Genomic DNA, 13,700 nt, shown 5'->3' with positions numbered 1-13,700 from the left:
CAAACCGGAAAAGCGACGCCTACGTGTCAGAGAATGCATCGCCGTGTTTTCGCTCAGTTTCTTTCCACAAAGCTTCACTTCAATACTTCTCTAAACACTGGGAAAAATCGCGTATTATGTACGTGCACGGTTTTGGTATTAATATCAAAAGAGTATGTTATTTCATAAGAAAATGTACGACACATGTATCAATGATAAAGTGATAAATGCAGGAGAACAATTAAGCTCTTCAATAAAGCACATATTTAAACATTGGGAAAGAAATAAGTAACACGATTTAAGTGGAGAATATACCAATAATCTATACATTTTTTCACGCTTCTATATATTCTAAATAGTCCTCGCAGAAGTGGTAGGAACCAATCATTTGTTTGTTTCTTGACGGCTCGATTTATTCGACGAACGAGATGAGTTTGTTAGCCAGCAAGGGGCGTTTCAGGCGAGTGGAGTTTCTTTAAATGCGTTGATAACGGAGTATCAGTTCATTGTATTGTAACAGCCGGAGTTATGAAACAAGCACACCACCGGGGAGCTTTAGCTACCGTTGTTTACCTCCACTAATTGGTGGTTGAGCTTCACTAGCTAAGCAATATCATTAAACGTAAACGCAACCATCAACACGATCTGGCAGCAGATGTTACTTCTATATTTAAGTGGAAGTAAGATTGCCTACAGTCGGCCCTCTCCTTGAACTGGGCTCCCATCGTTTGCTGGCTTTCCATTGAGATTAACGTTAGTTCGTAACGAGATGTCAGAGTCCGGCCACAGCCAGCCCGGCATGTACGGTCAGGGACGCAGGAGAAGGCGACGCCGGGGAGACAGAGATGCTGGACCTCCTGGACAAAACCTGTCTGGTCCCAGTCGAGATCGGGAATACCAGCCGAGAGAACGAAGGGTAAAGCAAACATAAACTCTAGCAGTTGAAGTTTTTGCTATTTAACGTCTGTATATCACAACACAAACTTAAGTGACTAAATCTCATCAGGATGGGAGCGAGGATCCACCTGGTCCTCTCATTCAGAAGACTCCCATCATTCTGGCAAAACCCCCCGGGGAAAGGGTACGTCAACCAGTGTCAGAGTTTTTTTTTTTTTAAACACACTGCAAAATGTTCTTCCTATGATGTGAAGACGTAATGTGATCTGTGGTTGGATCCTCTCCCAAGGCTAAGCCATCACAAAATGCACCAGTCAGTGGAGCTCCGGTCCTAGAGAAGCCGATAATGTTAATGAAAGCCAGAGATGATGGAGGGAAACCAGGGACTCCGCCAGAGGCAGCAGCCCAGTCCTCTGGTCCAGGACCTTCCAAGATGGAGAGGGAAGGGCAGCGACCTACCCAGCCCGTGTACCAGATCCAAAACAGAGGCATGGGTGCTTCAGCAACAAGCAGTGCGGTGGACCGTGAGTTATTATAGGTTTTACAAAAATCATTTTTATATTCTGCTCTGTTGTTAAAGTAAAAGACAGTTTGCTGCACCGTGTATTCATGTAGAGATAAGGAAAAACACATACTGAATCCCTCCGTATTACTTCCAGCCTTGGTCGGTCAGTCCAAACTCCTTCCTCCGGAGAAGATGAAGCACAGCATTAAACTGGTGGATGATCAGATGAATTGGTGTGACAGTGCAATGGAGGTGAGTTCATGTTTATGCGGACGAATTGAGGTGATGGATTAATCACACCGTACAGTATCTGCTCATAACAAGGTGTTTTGTTGTGATGCATTGAAGTATTTGAGGGACCAGACTGACATGTTGGTGGTGGGAGTCATTGGCCTACAAGGAACTGGGAAATCAACGATCATGTCGCTGTTATCTGCCAACACTCCTGAGGAAGATCAAAGGTAAAGTAGTATTTGATTTGAAACCGGTAGGCAACATGAGGCAATTATGAAGTAATTAGATGCTAATTAAGGCCTGTTCAGACCTTGCATTAAGATCCGATCTGGGCAATTCAATCGCAAGCGGTCAGTCTAAAAGCCTGGGCTGGACACATTGAGATCGGTTTTGAGAGAACCAATTCTCCATTCAGATTTGGAGCTGATCTAGATTGTATGTGTCCTCATTTGGTAGTGTGAACGCAATGCGTCCTGAGTCACATTAAAGACTGCCTAGACTCAACAGATTCAAACAGTCAAAGACACTCACAACAGTTTCTTTCTCAACACCTTAGATCTTGAAATATTAATGCCACACACTCAGGTGGCAAAACAAAGCCAGACCCTCACTGTCAGCCGTTTGAATAAGACCGATCACTCCAAAGCACATGCTGATCAGTGGCACTTAACCTGGATTTTGATTTATGTATTTGAAGACATGAGATTCATATGTTTTCTTAATTTAATTTTAAATCTTGAATTTAAAGTGTGTGCGTCATTTGTTAAAGTGTATCAACTTGAAACAAACAATAAAAATCATGCAATGTAATTGAAGTTAATTGAAGAATGTGTTTGATTTAATATAAATGTCTGCTTCAGAAAAAATTACTTAAGAAAAAAATATAAAAAAAATATTACTTAAGTTTATATATATTATCATTTATATAATTATTATCTCTTAGCTGGAGTAGTTCTCACCGTTACCGTTTTAAATTACATATCTATGTATCCCCTTGGCAAAAAAATGAGTGAAAACAACTGCTTTCTGATATAACAGCCCTACCCTAAATCCTCCTTCATGACATTTTTTAATGTTAAGTTTATGTAGAAACAGCATCAGAAAAGTGGTGTGATCATTATGGAAGGTGTAGTTTGTGATGTTATTAAACTGGATAGAATTCAACACATAACTGTTTCTGTCATTTAGTCATAACAGAAACGACACAATACGATTTAATAGCACTGAAAACCACAACCTCCAAAATGAAAACACAGTTGAATCAACAGCTCTCTCAGTTATTTTTCATGAAGCTAAGATTCAGTGCGGCACAATTAATTTAAGATTCACTTTTACTTGATCACCTAATGAATTGGCAAGTGGCTGTATTTTTATGCTACCAATCAAAGTTTATGAAGCCGAACATAAAAAGTGATGTACACCTCCTGAACACACGGGGGCGATATGACGCTTCCTTCGAGTGGCTCTTACATGTTTACAAATTTTTGGTTTTTGAACAAAACACTACTGAACACCCGTTCAACATATCACACTCTACAGAATACACTTGTACCAGAACTCCATATAACGAAGGTTTCAATATTTCTTTGAACAGGAGTTATGTATTCAGAGCCCAGAGTCAAGAAATCAAGGAAAGAGGAGGAAATCAGAGCACAGGCATTGATTTCTTTATCACGCAGGAGAGAGTCATCTTCTTGGATACACAGGTAACAGTGAGGTGTGGCTGCAGTCACAGTCTCTCTTTCATTTGCTGTATTATTTTCACTTTGCTGTCTGAATGTAAGTAAATCATGGACAGTCTGAAGAAAATGTAATTGATAGAAGGTGCGCTCAAGCAACATATTATGTTTAAGTGCCTTTCTTGTTTCTGTAGCCAATGCTCAGCCCATCAGTTTTGGATCACCTTATCAACAACGACCGGAAGTTGCCTCCAGAGTACAACCTCCCTCACACGTATATTGAGATGCAGGTATGTGACTGGCCTGCAGAGGGCAGTATGTAATTTGCATCCTCCTGTATAGCCACTGGAATAACGATGCTGTGTACTTTCTTTCCTGCATTTCACTGTAATAACGGCTGATGTGATGATTTGCCGTAAACGTAACAATGTACACTGACATGTAAGCACATTTGTATTCTCTGTGTGATCTGTCAACAGTCTCTTCAGATCGCAGCCTTCCTCTTCACAGTGTGCCACGTTGTAATTGTCGTCCAAGACTGGTTCACTGACTTGAATCTTTACAGGTAGGGACTTGTTTATCTGCAATGATCTGTCTGCTACCTGCTGTCCAGACTAAGAGGACAAAAGGAAAGGGTAGCGCTCAGGAAGGCTCTGACAATAACTGAAAGTCCCCCATGCCCAAAGGAATGTTGAGCATTTCATATTGTATCTTGAAAGGATATTTGCTTTCTCTTTTTCATTATCTCTGCTCTTTCAGTTGGTCTTGCAAACAACAAATGTGGGCAAAGCCAGACTCGACAAGAATGACTGGCAGTGTGCCTGTCCTGACACTGTGTTCTCAGCCAGTGTCTTGAGACACTGGCAGTCGATATAATAAATGGGGAGAGGCACCTTCGGGACCATTAGGATAAAGACAAGACACTCCCTTGTTTGAGATGTGCAAAAACATTTCCAAATCGTTGTGTGCTGCCATAACATTGTATGGGGAGCCCCGATCATTCATCTTGGTTATCGTTCACAGTGAATAGTGACGAATGATCGGAGTAGTCTAAAGCTAGGGCTGTCTTCAGTAAGATAGGCGATAAATTGCACCGACAACCTTACTGCTGTGGAATAGGTGTGTTTAAGATATTACGGCAATTAAACTAAACTAAAATTTACTTTCATTGTGTTGTTTACAGACACAGGGTCATTGAATTAACTGAGCTAAATATCTAACCAGAGGTCAAAAGAAAGTGATATTAACAGGAAGCTCAGGTATGTACAGAGGTCCTTGTGTCTGGGATCAGCTGGTGACTGAATAGACACACACTAGGACAGTGCAAAGCTTTTCTATGTGCATGGAACTGTGATAACCTCAGGAATAAACACAGAGGCGGGGCCATTTGAATGAAACAACCGCTTTATTCATTGTCAGTCAAAGGACAAATCTTTGTAACGTGTGGTTTCATACCTGGCACATAGGGCCAGGTTCTCCCTTTGTGTGGAGGAGACACAGAGCTGCAAGTTCAGACTAATCTCGCGCTGTGAATGAGCCTGTGTCCTGTTTGAGTTAACTTAAAACACAAAACGGATTATATGTTGTATGCAGAGTATATGTATTACTGACAGGGCAGAGGCATGTGAATAGATTATATGAATAGACAGTCAATTAACTTCATGTTCATTGTCGGTAGTAGATAGCAGTGTATACAGATTATTTTTAGTGGCTGTCTGAGTTAATGGTTTAATATAGAGAGTTCAACATGCTCCTGTCAAATGGTAGGAGAGTGGGTAGTCCACGGTTAGAGTGTGATGCATCCTTGATAATGCTTTTTATCCCACTCAAGCAGCAATTTCCTTGCTACTCTGAGATACAGTTGTTGCCGTTGCTCTTGGTGGTACAGTCAACTACTCCACCCCTACAACATCACTGGCCTTGTGAATCAGTTTGTTGAGTCTGTTTGCATCTGCCACTCTGAGTGTGTTGCCCCTGCAAGCAACTGCGTACAGGAGAACACTGAACAACGCAGACTCGTAAAACATCCATAACGTTGTCTGACAGATGTTGAAGGACCTCAGTCTCCTTAGGAAGTAGAAGTCAACGAGCACCCTAAGGTACTTATAATCCTCAACAATGTCCACATGTCCAAGTCAAAGCATGTGACCCACATAGTGCTCTCTGGTTTATCCAGATGAGCATAGGCACGGAAGATGACGGCATCCTCAACTCCCTAAAGCCCCTGTCACCCCTGCTACCCCTAGACTTCAGCTGTTTGGGGAACCTCCAACAGGAGCTATTCCGAGGGCCTTAAGGCTCTGGTTGGGGTGTGGCAACACAGGAGCTTAGTCAGATATAGCAGCGCAAGACAAGTAAAAAATCAATACGAACGTGAACAGGCAGCCAGTGAAGGGAAGCGTCACGCTTTTTCTTGCCAGAGAGGAGGCAAGCAGCAGCGTTCTGAATGAACTGACCTACACCCGCGCGCCTTCCCAGAAATGTAACTGTGTCGCGTTCAGACAGACCGCAAGAGCTGTGATTTGTCCGCTTGGCAGTAGCGCATTTCCACCTAGGTATTTCCGTCTGTTTCTCCATCCCTGCAATTTTTCGAGTTCATTGTCTTGGATCATCAAACATGGAACACATCGGGATGTTTGTACGATTTGTGTTCTGCAAAGTTTCCATAAAAGTTTCAGTCGCTGCTTTCGAAAGTGAAGCATTAGGTAACAGCGTCTACTCCCGCAGAGACGTAAACTGCACTTATTACAACCATTCTGTTTGAGTTCTGCATTTTGATATCACGGTCAGTTTTTATCTTACACATACACCCTGTTTCAACAAACGTTTCAGCACCCCTCTGCACAACAGATTTTTGGGATATTGAGTCACACCTTGTTGTTAACTCTTAGCACACCTTAAGTGTTTTTCTTAATTTCCCTTTGAGGAAGTGGTTTAGAGACTGGACAGTCTTCCTTTGACATTACTTTTGCAGTGTTGTTTTTTTCATTTAGAGTGATGCATTTGTATAGTAAGTTACATTTGTATCTCCAAGGTAGTTGTGTTGCATCTTCTGAAAATGTGGTCACTTTTAGTGCTTTCCTTTTTTGGACATAATTCCATATACAGTGGTGGAAAACCCAGTGGTGGGTTTTTGGCCACCCTTCTAAAATATCATCATGAACTGTTTGTGGAAAATATTTTTTGTGTTTCAAAAGTTGTGGCTGCATTTGACAGACACAAACAAATACAAATTAGTTTGTTTATTGTTTACAAGAAAAACTAACAAAACTAAATTCTTGACAGTTTCAGTGAGTCAGTTCTCAACATTGTCGTTATCAAAGTCAACAAAAAACTGAGAATGTGTTCAAAGCTGAACAAAAAATAAATAAAGCATCACCTCATCAAATTGATATTTAGTACTCCACCACAGATTATCAATGGGGCTCATGAGCCGGCCACTCTATGGATAGAGTGGATACTGTGCTCCTCCAGCCAAGTCCTGCTGGCCCTGGATGTGTGGCAGGGGGCGCTGTCTCGTTCAAACATCCTCAATAGAACAGGGCGTATGCAGAAGGGAGCATGTGGGTTTGGAGAATGGCAGAATCCAGAGTTCCATGTGCCATCACAGACAGTGAGGTGACCAACACCAGCAGCACTCATGCATCCCCAAACCGTGATGCAGCCTCCACCATTTTTGACAGTAGGTCCGGTACATGCTGGAGATAATGCTTCGTCTGGCCTTCTGCATACCCTCACATCAGCAGGAGGAAGATAAAGCCGGAAACTGGACTCATCTCACCTCAGAATCTTCTTCCAATTCCTGACTGTCCAGTTCTTGTGTGCTTGGGCCCATCAACCCCGGGTTAACCTCTGTCTCTCGTTGATCAGGGGTTCTGGACAGCCTCGTAGGACCTTAAGCCATGACATAAAAGTCGACCATGTACAATGAAGGTGGAACACTGGACACCAGTTTGGTTTGACCACTGCTGTTGGAGCACCTGTGATGTCATTTGGTAGTTTTCCCTGCACATGTGGATCAGGATGTGGCCATTTCTTGCTGAAGAAACCCTTGGACGCCCAGATCTTGGTTTGTCTTCAAGCTGTTGGTTCGTCTGTGTTTCTGCAGAGTAGATCCAACTGCTGAAGGTCTGGATCTGCACTTCCAGCCTGATAATCTGTATCTTGGGGCACGTTTCCTGCGTTAGATTCCTTGTTTTAGCCATTTTGTGTCTCTGAAGAACTTTCAAATGTACTGGCTTTATATAGACACGAAGCACAGCAACAGAAAAATGTGTCTTAATAAGAAGCACGGCCTTTATTAGTGGATCACTGGTACCAAAATGAATACTCAAAATTCTTATATATTTTTATGGAACCAATCGAGTTTTTAGTGGCTGTTTTATGATTTGTTCAGTATTTTGTCTGTGACTGTACTAAAAGAAATTGTACTTGAAGACCTAAGAGTGATTCTTCTACAACCTCCCCATGCATTTGCATTCTACAAATGCATGGGGATGTCCGAAAACGTTTTTTCACCACTGTCTCCCTGGTATCTTGGCAATTACCCTACAAATGCAACTACATTATCATCATTCTGTCTTATCTTTTTTTGTCATGTTGGGTGATAGATTTCTTCAGACTGCTGAGATGTTGAAACCTTCCACTCCATCTGCAAGTCATGACAGCACTGGTTCGACAGGCAGTGACGATGGAGCAGAGTACTACCCTCATATAGGTGCCTGTCTTGTGCAGAAACCCACAATCTTACAGACGACCCAGTTTCAGTCATATCGATATCTCTCTTTTTTTTTAAATTTCTCTCTCATCCAGTGTTCCTGCAGAACAAGGCCAGGCGTGAGGATTTCTGTCCGAGAAATCTGAAGAACATGCACATGGTGGTGGACAAATTAATGGCCCATTCGCATCTGAAATACAAAGGTGCCAAGCTCCATATTAGACTTTTATTGGACTAAAAGCTACTCTTGGTTACGCTGTTGTTCAGGTCTGACCAATAGCAGAGGATTGATTGAGGATTCATTTCTGAATTTGCGTACTCATACTTCTTCACTGAGAATGTCTAAAAGTTGTACTATGAGCAATTCATGCGTCTCCAAACTTCTTCAAAGCTCTGACCACACTTCCACTCATACGGGGTATGTTTTCAGGTACATTGTCCTTGCTGGATTGCAATATCTTCCCAGGCCTGGGGCACGACTACCTGACAACTGAGGTCAACATGTTCTTGCTTCCTGTGCAGGAGAACGATGGGGAGGATCATCTGAATAAAGCAGGTTGTAGCAGATTTAGTTTCTTCTCTTAAGGCCCAACTCTTATGGCATTTTGTGTGAGATCTAAATTAACCTTTATGTGATGTTTAGGGCCAGGAACATACCCACTCTTCTCTCTGCTCCCTGGCTACAGAGGACACCCTTCCTTCTCCACTATGGTTTCTAAGCTCCGCAGCCAAATTCTGGCCATGCCCCGCTGTCAGCTGTCACACACAATTCTCACTGAGAAAAACTGGTAAACGTCACATATTTCTTTATGAGCTTTCTGTTTCGATTAATGCTGAGTTCATTTGTGTCATTTCCACTGAGACTGAGTTTTTGAAGTTATTGATCCCTTCATCTCAGTTATCTTAACTCACTGAGCACTGAGATTAACAGGAAGTTGAGTACAAAATATAAGAGGAAGTGGCATGTCTTCAGGAAATTGAAGCAGAGATGCAAATGCCAGTCTGATGGAAAATATGATATTAAGTAGGGTTTATGTATCAACAATACAGCAGAGGGTTGCATACCCTTCGGTTGTGTTTTATTTTGATGCGCTAATTAAAAAAACGCACACATCAACATCAACTTTGCTGTTTTTTCAGGTTTCACTACGCAGCTCGTATCTGGGATGGCGTTAAAAAGTCCTCGGCTCTCTCCGAATACAGTCGCCTGCTCTGCTAAACGTGATGGGGCATGTCAGTCATTTATAGCAGCAATTCAGGTCACACAATGACAAAGGTGGAGAAAGTGGAGACGGAATCTGCACATGTCTGAACAAGATGTATTACACTTTTATTTTGAACATTTTAATTGTTGCAGCTTTGCTGTGGTAATGATGAACACGGTTTCGGAGATAAAAATGGACCCTTTTGTAAATTTTATTTTATTTTTTTGTTATTTTCTTTAAAATATCAATAAAAAGAATATGTTTCGTTTACTCAGAAATTAACCCCATGTAGCAGTTTTGTTTTTGCGCAATGATGACTGACGCTTCTCACGTGAAAACAAATTGCAAAATCATGCCAACCAACAGGAACCTATTGCAGGTCTTGGCATGTGGTCATGACTTTAATTCCACCAAAAGTACATAGTTTCTTTGTCAACATTCATAGAAATGTACACTGCGTGCACAATTATTGGGCAAGGTGTATTTTTGACGATTCATTTTATTTTTTAACAGCTACAGATGTACTAAAGAAGGGATCAAAATACACACTTGCCTAATAATTGTGCACGTGGTTTTTATAAACACTAACATATATGAGGTAAAAAAGTGCTCTGGCTGGAGTGTGGCAATGTCTTTGCCGTAATCAACATGGAAGCATGGATCCACCCTATTGTTGCTGACTATGTCCATCCTTTTATGACCACAGTGAACCATCTTCTGACGGCTACTTCCAGCAGGATAATGCTATTGTCACAAAGCTCATATCATCTCAAACTGGTTTCTGGAACATGATAATGTGTTCACTGTACTCCAATGACCTCCACAGTCACCAGATCTCGATCCAATAGAGCACCAATGTGGTGGAACGGGAGATTGTTATCATAGATCTGCAGCCGACAAAATCTGTAGCAACGGCAATACTATCATGTCAGTACAGACCAAAATCTCCGAGGAATGTCTCCAACACCTTGTGACGTGACCATGCTGTTTTTTCCTTGTCAAAGGTTGAGCTGCTGCGTTCTGAACAGCCTGCAGGCGACATATTGACAAGTGGTCCCGTCCAACATACAGAGGATTACAGTTATTTAAATGAGAGGAACTGAAGGCATGAATAATCAAAATTATGTGGGGGGGGGGGGGGGGAGGTTGGACTTCACTTCACAAAGAAAGCTTAATTGGAAAAAGCTCCCCCGCATTTAGAGGCAAAAATCACAACAAGGTTTCTTCCAGCAGCATGGCAGCAGGAGGCTAAAGCGCTGATGGTACTGTCCAAACCATCTCAAAATCTGAGTTGTGTAAATAAATAATTTTCTGTTTAGATTAAGCAACTTTGTCTCCAGTTCAGCAGAGCCTGTACAGACTAGCTTCTGCCTCTAACAAAACAATCGCTTCACAATGGAAATAAAAATAAGTAATAACTTTTATATGTAGATTCTGACAAAGAACCTGGGAGGGTTCTTCAAGAGTGGAACCACAAGATGTATGTCAGTGGATGATTTTCTAATTTAGCAATGGAAATCAATCATGCAGACCCAAATAATACCACACAATGATATTTTACACTTTTAAATAAGTGATTGATCGATGTTAATTTTCAGATTCACTGATCAGGCATGGGCCTGCCCGCAGGGAGAGAGAGAGGGAGAGCAGATCTGGGACTGTGGCGTGATGAAATACACCAGTCACGCATAACATTATGACCACTTTCCTAGAATCGTGTAGGTCACCACTGTGCCTACAAAACAGTTGTGACTCATCAGAGAACGGACATGTTTGGGTGCCAGGTCAACACCTTGTGCTGTTCGTGTTTTTTGAGTTGTTCCTAAACCAGATGGAGTTGCGTGGTCTGCTCTAGGTGTGTGTGGTACATGTCTCAGTACACAAATGCCAGGTCCAAACATTTCCCAACAGAACATTGTGTTGTGTTTGTTTTTTGTTTTTTTATTCAGAAAAAATAAAGTTCAGTTTTCATAACATGTTCAATGTTTATTGTTCAGAGTCAGGTGTTGTCACAGTAAATGATGGAGGTGTGGTTTGAAGGGTGAAGCCCCCTTCTCATGAGAACTATTTATACCTTTAAGAGATCAAACTAAAACTCACTTGTACCTCACCATCACAACATGTATCTCCTCACTCTGGTCCTTGGGATTGTGCTTCTCCCTGAAGGTAAGTTTTGTTTGTTTTGTTTTTTTGTTTGTTTTGTTTTTCAAAAAAACTTTTCGAGGCTCAAAAAAATAAGTAGTGTAATTTTCACTTCCCTTCCTTTAGTATCTACTGCTGTTCTTGAAATTCTTCATCTTTTACACAGATGATTCAGCCTCTTTTTATTTGCATCTAGTTGCATATACAACTCACTTTTTAATGATTGCATTTTTAAGCATGAACACACCTGTTTTAAAGACAAAAAATATGTATACTTTAACAGGAGTGTTCATTTGAAGACAAGGGCAGCACATTTAACTCTTCTTTATGTTAACATTTTATGTGTCATCAGCCTTTACCCTGAGATGTTATGAGTGCACATCAGCACAGACTGGAACCTGCACTGAGACAACAAAACAATGCCCTTCAGAGAAGAATCAGTGTGCTGCACAAAGACTTGTGTCTTACGCAGGTATGGTGTTCTGTACTTCTTCTTATTTCTTCTTGACACTGGTCCAGTTTACAATGACTACTGTTTCATTGCAGGTAGTTCAAAACTTTTGGATGTAACTGGAAAATCATGTGCTGTGTCTGAGGAGTGTGGAGAGCTCGTCATTGACTATGGAGTCTCCAGAACCGTAATTTCAAGCAAGTGTTGTAACTCTGACCTCTGCAACACCCAACCTGCCCCAGGTGAGTTACATCATGTCCTTAGTGCATGAGCACATGAGAGATTTTGTTACATGAGTAAGAACTGTTAAAATGTGAAGAGTCTGATTTTACTAGATATGTATATAAGCAGATACTGTTGAGTACTCTTGAGTACGTACTGTAAGAATAATAAATAGTCTATATTATTATCGGATAAACTAATCAGTGATACAAATATTTGAATTATGTATATGTCATGCTTAGTTTTAATTATGAAATTATTATATTAATTATTTAAAATAATGTTTGTTTCACAGAGCCCAGTAAAACCAATCCAAATGGCAAAAAGTGCTTCAGTTGTAACGGACAAACATGCACCACAACTCTAAACTGCCAGGGGAATGAGGACCGCTGCATCTCAACAATAAGTAGGATGACTTCTGTATTAAATTTCATCTTTTATATATGGACTAAGAAGTGTTTAGTTTTTAGTGTTTAGGTGATAAAATCTCACCCATTGACACAATTTTCTTTCTCTCAGTGAATGTGGGCAATGAAAAGGTGACTTTGAAGGGCTGCGCCTCCAAGGCAATCTGCACAAACATGGAATTTGCACAGATGACGGGAGCCATTGGAGCAGAAATGAGCTGCTGTCAGGGCGACTACTGCAACAGTGCCAGCAGTACAAGTGCTGGCCTCATGCTGCTGGTGGCACCACTGATCTCTTTGGTTCTGAGCTGATGGAGAAAGAAGAATCACTGCCCAGATCTGCTTCACATGACTGTAGACTCGTAGCACTTACTGCCTCACACATGACCTTAAGTGATATGTGACAAGTAGAAAGTTTATTTACCAACAGGAAAAAATAAAAATATTTTCTGCTTCTAGCTTGCTTTTTAAATTTTATTAATTTCTAGTCTCCAAATACAATAGCAACTGATTTGCATATGATTGTGATTAAAAGAATAAAACAAAGTAAAAAAAAATTATATTCACTTACAGTTTTTGTTCTGGGTTCCAGTGTCAAACTAAATAAAATCTAATCTAAAAACACTGAGTTTTCTGACATTTTATTATATAACTAAAGTGGATATTAACATTAAATCATTAAACCCTATGCAGTATGGATCGTTATTACCCTTTTACTCATGACAAGGCCCCAATGATTTAACAGCTCAAATGTCCGTTATCATCTGGTGAACCAGAGTGAAGCTCAGCATCAGACAACGTGACATGTACTGTTTCAGGTTGAACCACAAGAAACTGTCAAAGAGGTCATCACGGTCCAGGTCAGACTCAGACTTGGTAGAAGTACAGAAGGGCCCTACATGGGATTCAGTGATTAACTTGCTGAATTAAACACAAAAATAGATACATCAGTAATTATATTTATATCTTTTGTTGCCTCACCAGTGTGTGAACCTGCATCTACATGTGTGGTGTGAGCAGCACATTTTGAGCTGCCTGAGAGATGAAAAACTTCCTCATACAAAACCAGAAACAGAAACAGACCACGGTTACAGCTGTGTCTCCTGAGTTATAGATCTGCCTGAGAAACACAGGTTTTAGGTTACGTCCATTTTGTTCTTTAAAATATTATTTGAGTCATTTTCATATTTAATTTAATTCTGCAACCATTTGACTTTGTAAGTTAATACATGTTTTTATTGCAGTTGCTTCAATAATTGACA

General features: G+C 40.9%; 2 protein-coding genes across 2 annotated transcripts; both read left to right on the top strand.

Annotated features, from left to right (window-relative positions):
- Nucleotides 1–418: 418 nt before the first annotated feature.
- On the top strand, nt 419–9,498 carry smg9 (SMG9 nonsense mediated mRNA decay factor). The gene is made up of 13 exons (XM_047598732.1): nt 419–895; nt 986–1,060; nt 1,166–1,400; nt 1,536–1,633; nt 1,730–1,842; nt 3,210–3,321; nt 3,489–3,584; nt 3,774–3,859; nt 7,905–8,011; nt 8,107–8,214; nt 8,442–8,567; nt 8,655–8,799; nt 9,152–9,498. Exons 1-13 carry the CDS (start codon nt 749–751, stop codon nt 9,228–9,230), a joined length of 1,527 nt encoding a protein of 508 aa, XP_047454688.1. The 5' UTR covers nt 419–748; the 3' UTR covers nt 9,231–9,498.
- Nucleotides 9,499–11,247: 1,749 nt separating this feature from the next.
- LOC125016307 (urokinase plasminogen activator surface receptor-like) lies at nt 11,248–12,995 on the top strand. The gene is made up of 5 exons (XM_047598740.1): nt 11,248–11,382; nt 11,711–11,830; nt 11,905–12,051; nt 12,327–12,437; nt 12,551–12,995. The coding sequence occupies exons 1-5, from the start codon at nt 11,337–11,339 to the stop codon at nt 12,748–12,750; spliced, it is 624 nt and encodes a 207-aa protein (XP_047454696.1). The 5' UTR covers nt 11,248–11,336; the 3' UTR covers nt 12,751–12,995.
- Nucleotides 12,996–13,700: the final 705 nt, after the last annotated feature.

Source organism: Mugil cephalus, chromosome 11 (genome assembly GCF_022458985.1).
Source record: "Mugil cephalus isolate CIBA_MC_2020 chromosome 11, CIBA_Mcephalus_1.1, whole genome shotgun sequence".
Classification (NCBI taxonomy): Eukaryota; Metazoa; Chordata; class Actinopteri; order Mugiliformes; family Mugilidae; genus Mugil; species Mugil cephalus.
This window is presented reverse-complemented; position numbering and strand designations above follow the sequence as displayed.

What these genes read in the sequence shown, in the direction of transcription:
- smg9 (XM_047598732.1), top strand. Translation starts at nt 749, where the DNA reads ATGTCAGAGTCCGGCCACAGCCAGCCCGGCATGTACGGTCAGGGACGC. An exon ending in TCATCTTCTTGGATACACAG is followed by an intron (nt 3,322 to 3,488) that starts GTAACAGTGAGG and finishes TTGTTTCTGTAG; the next exon opens with CCAATGCTCAGCCCATCAGT. An exon ending in AGAGTACTACCCTCATATAG is followed by an intron (nt 8,012 to 8,106) that starts GTGCCTGTCTTG and finishes TCTCTCATCCAG; the next exon opens with TGTTCCTGCAGAACAAGGCC.
- LOC125016307 (XM_047598740.1), top strand. Translation starts at nt 11,337, where the DNA reads ATGTATCTCCTCACTCTGGTCCTTGGGATTGTGCTTCTCCCTGAAG. An exon ending in GATTGTGCTTCTCCCTGAAG is followed by an intron (nt 11,383 to 11,710) that starts GTAAGTTTTGTT and finishes ATGTGTCATCAG; the next exon opens with CCTTTACCCTGAGATGTTAT. An exon ending in CCGCTGCATCTCAACAATAA is followed by an intron (nt 12,438 to 12,550) that starts GTAGGATGACTT and finishes TCTTTCTCTCAG; the next exon opens with TGAATGTGGGCAATGAAAAG.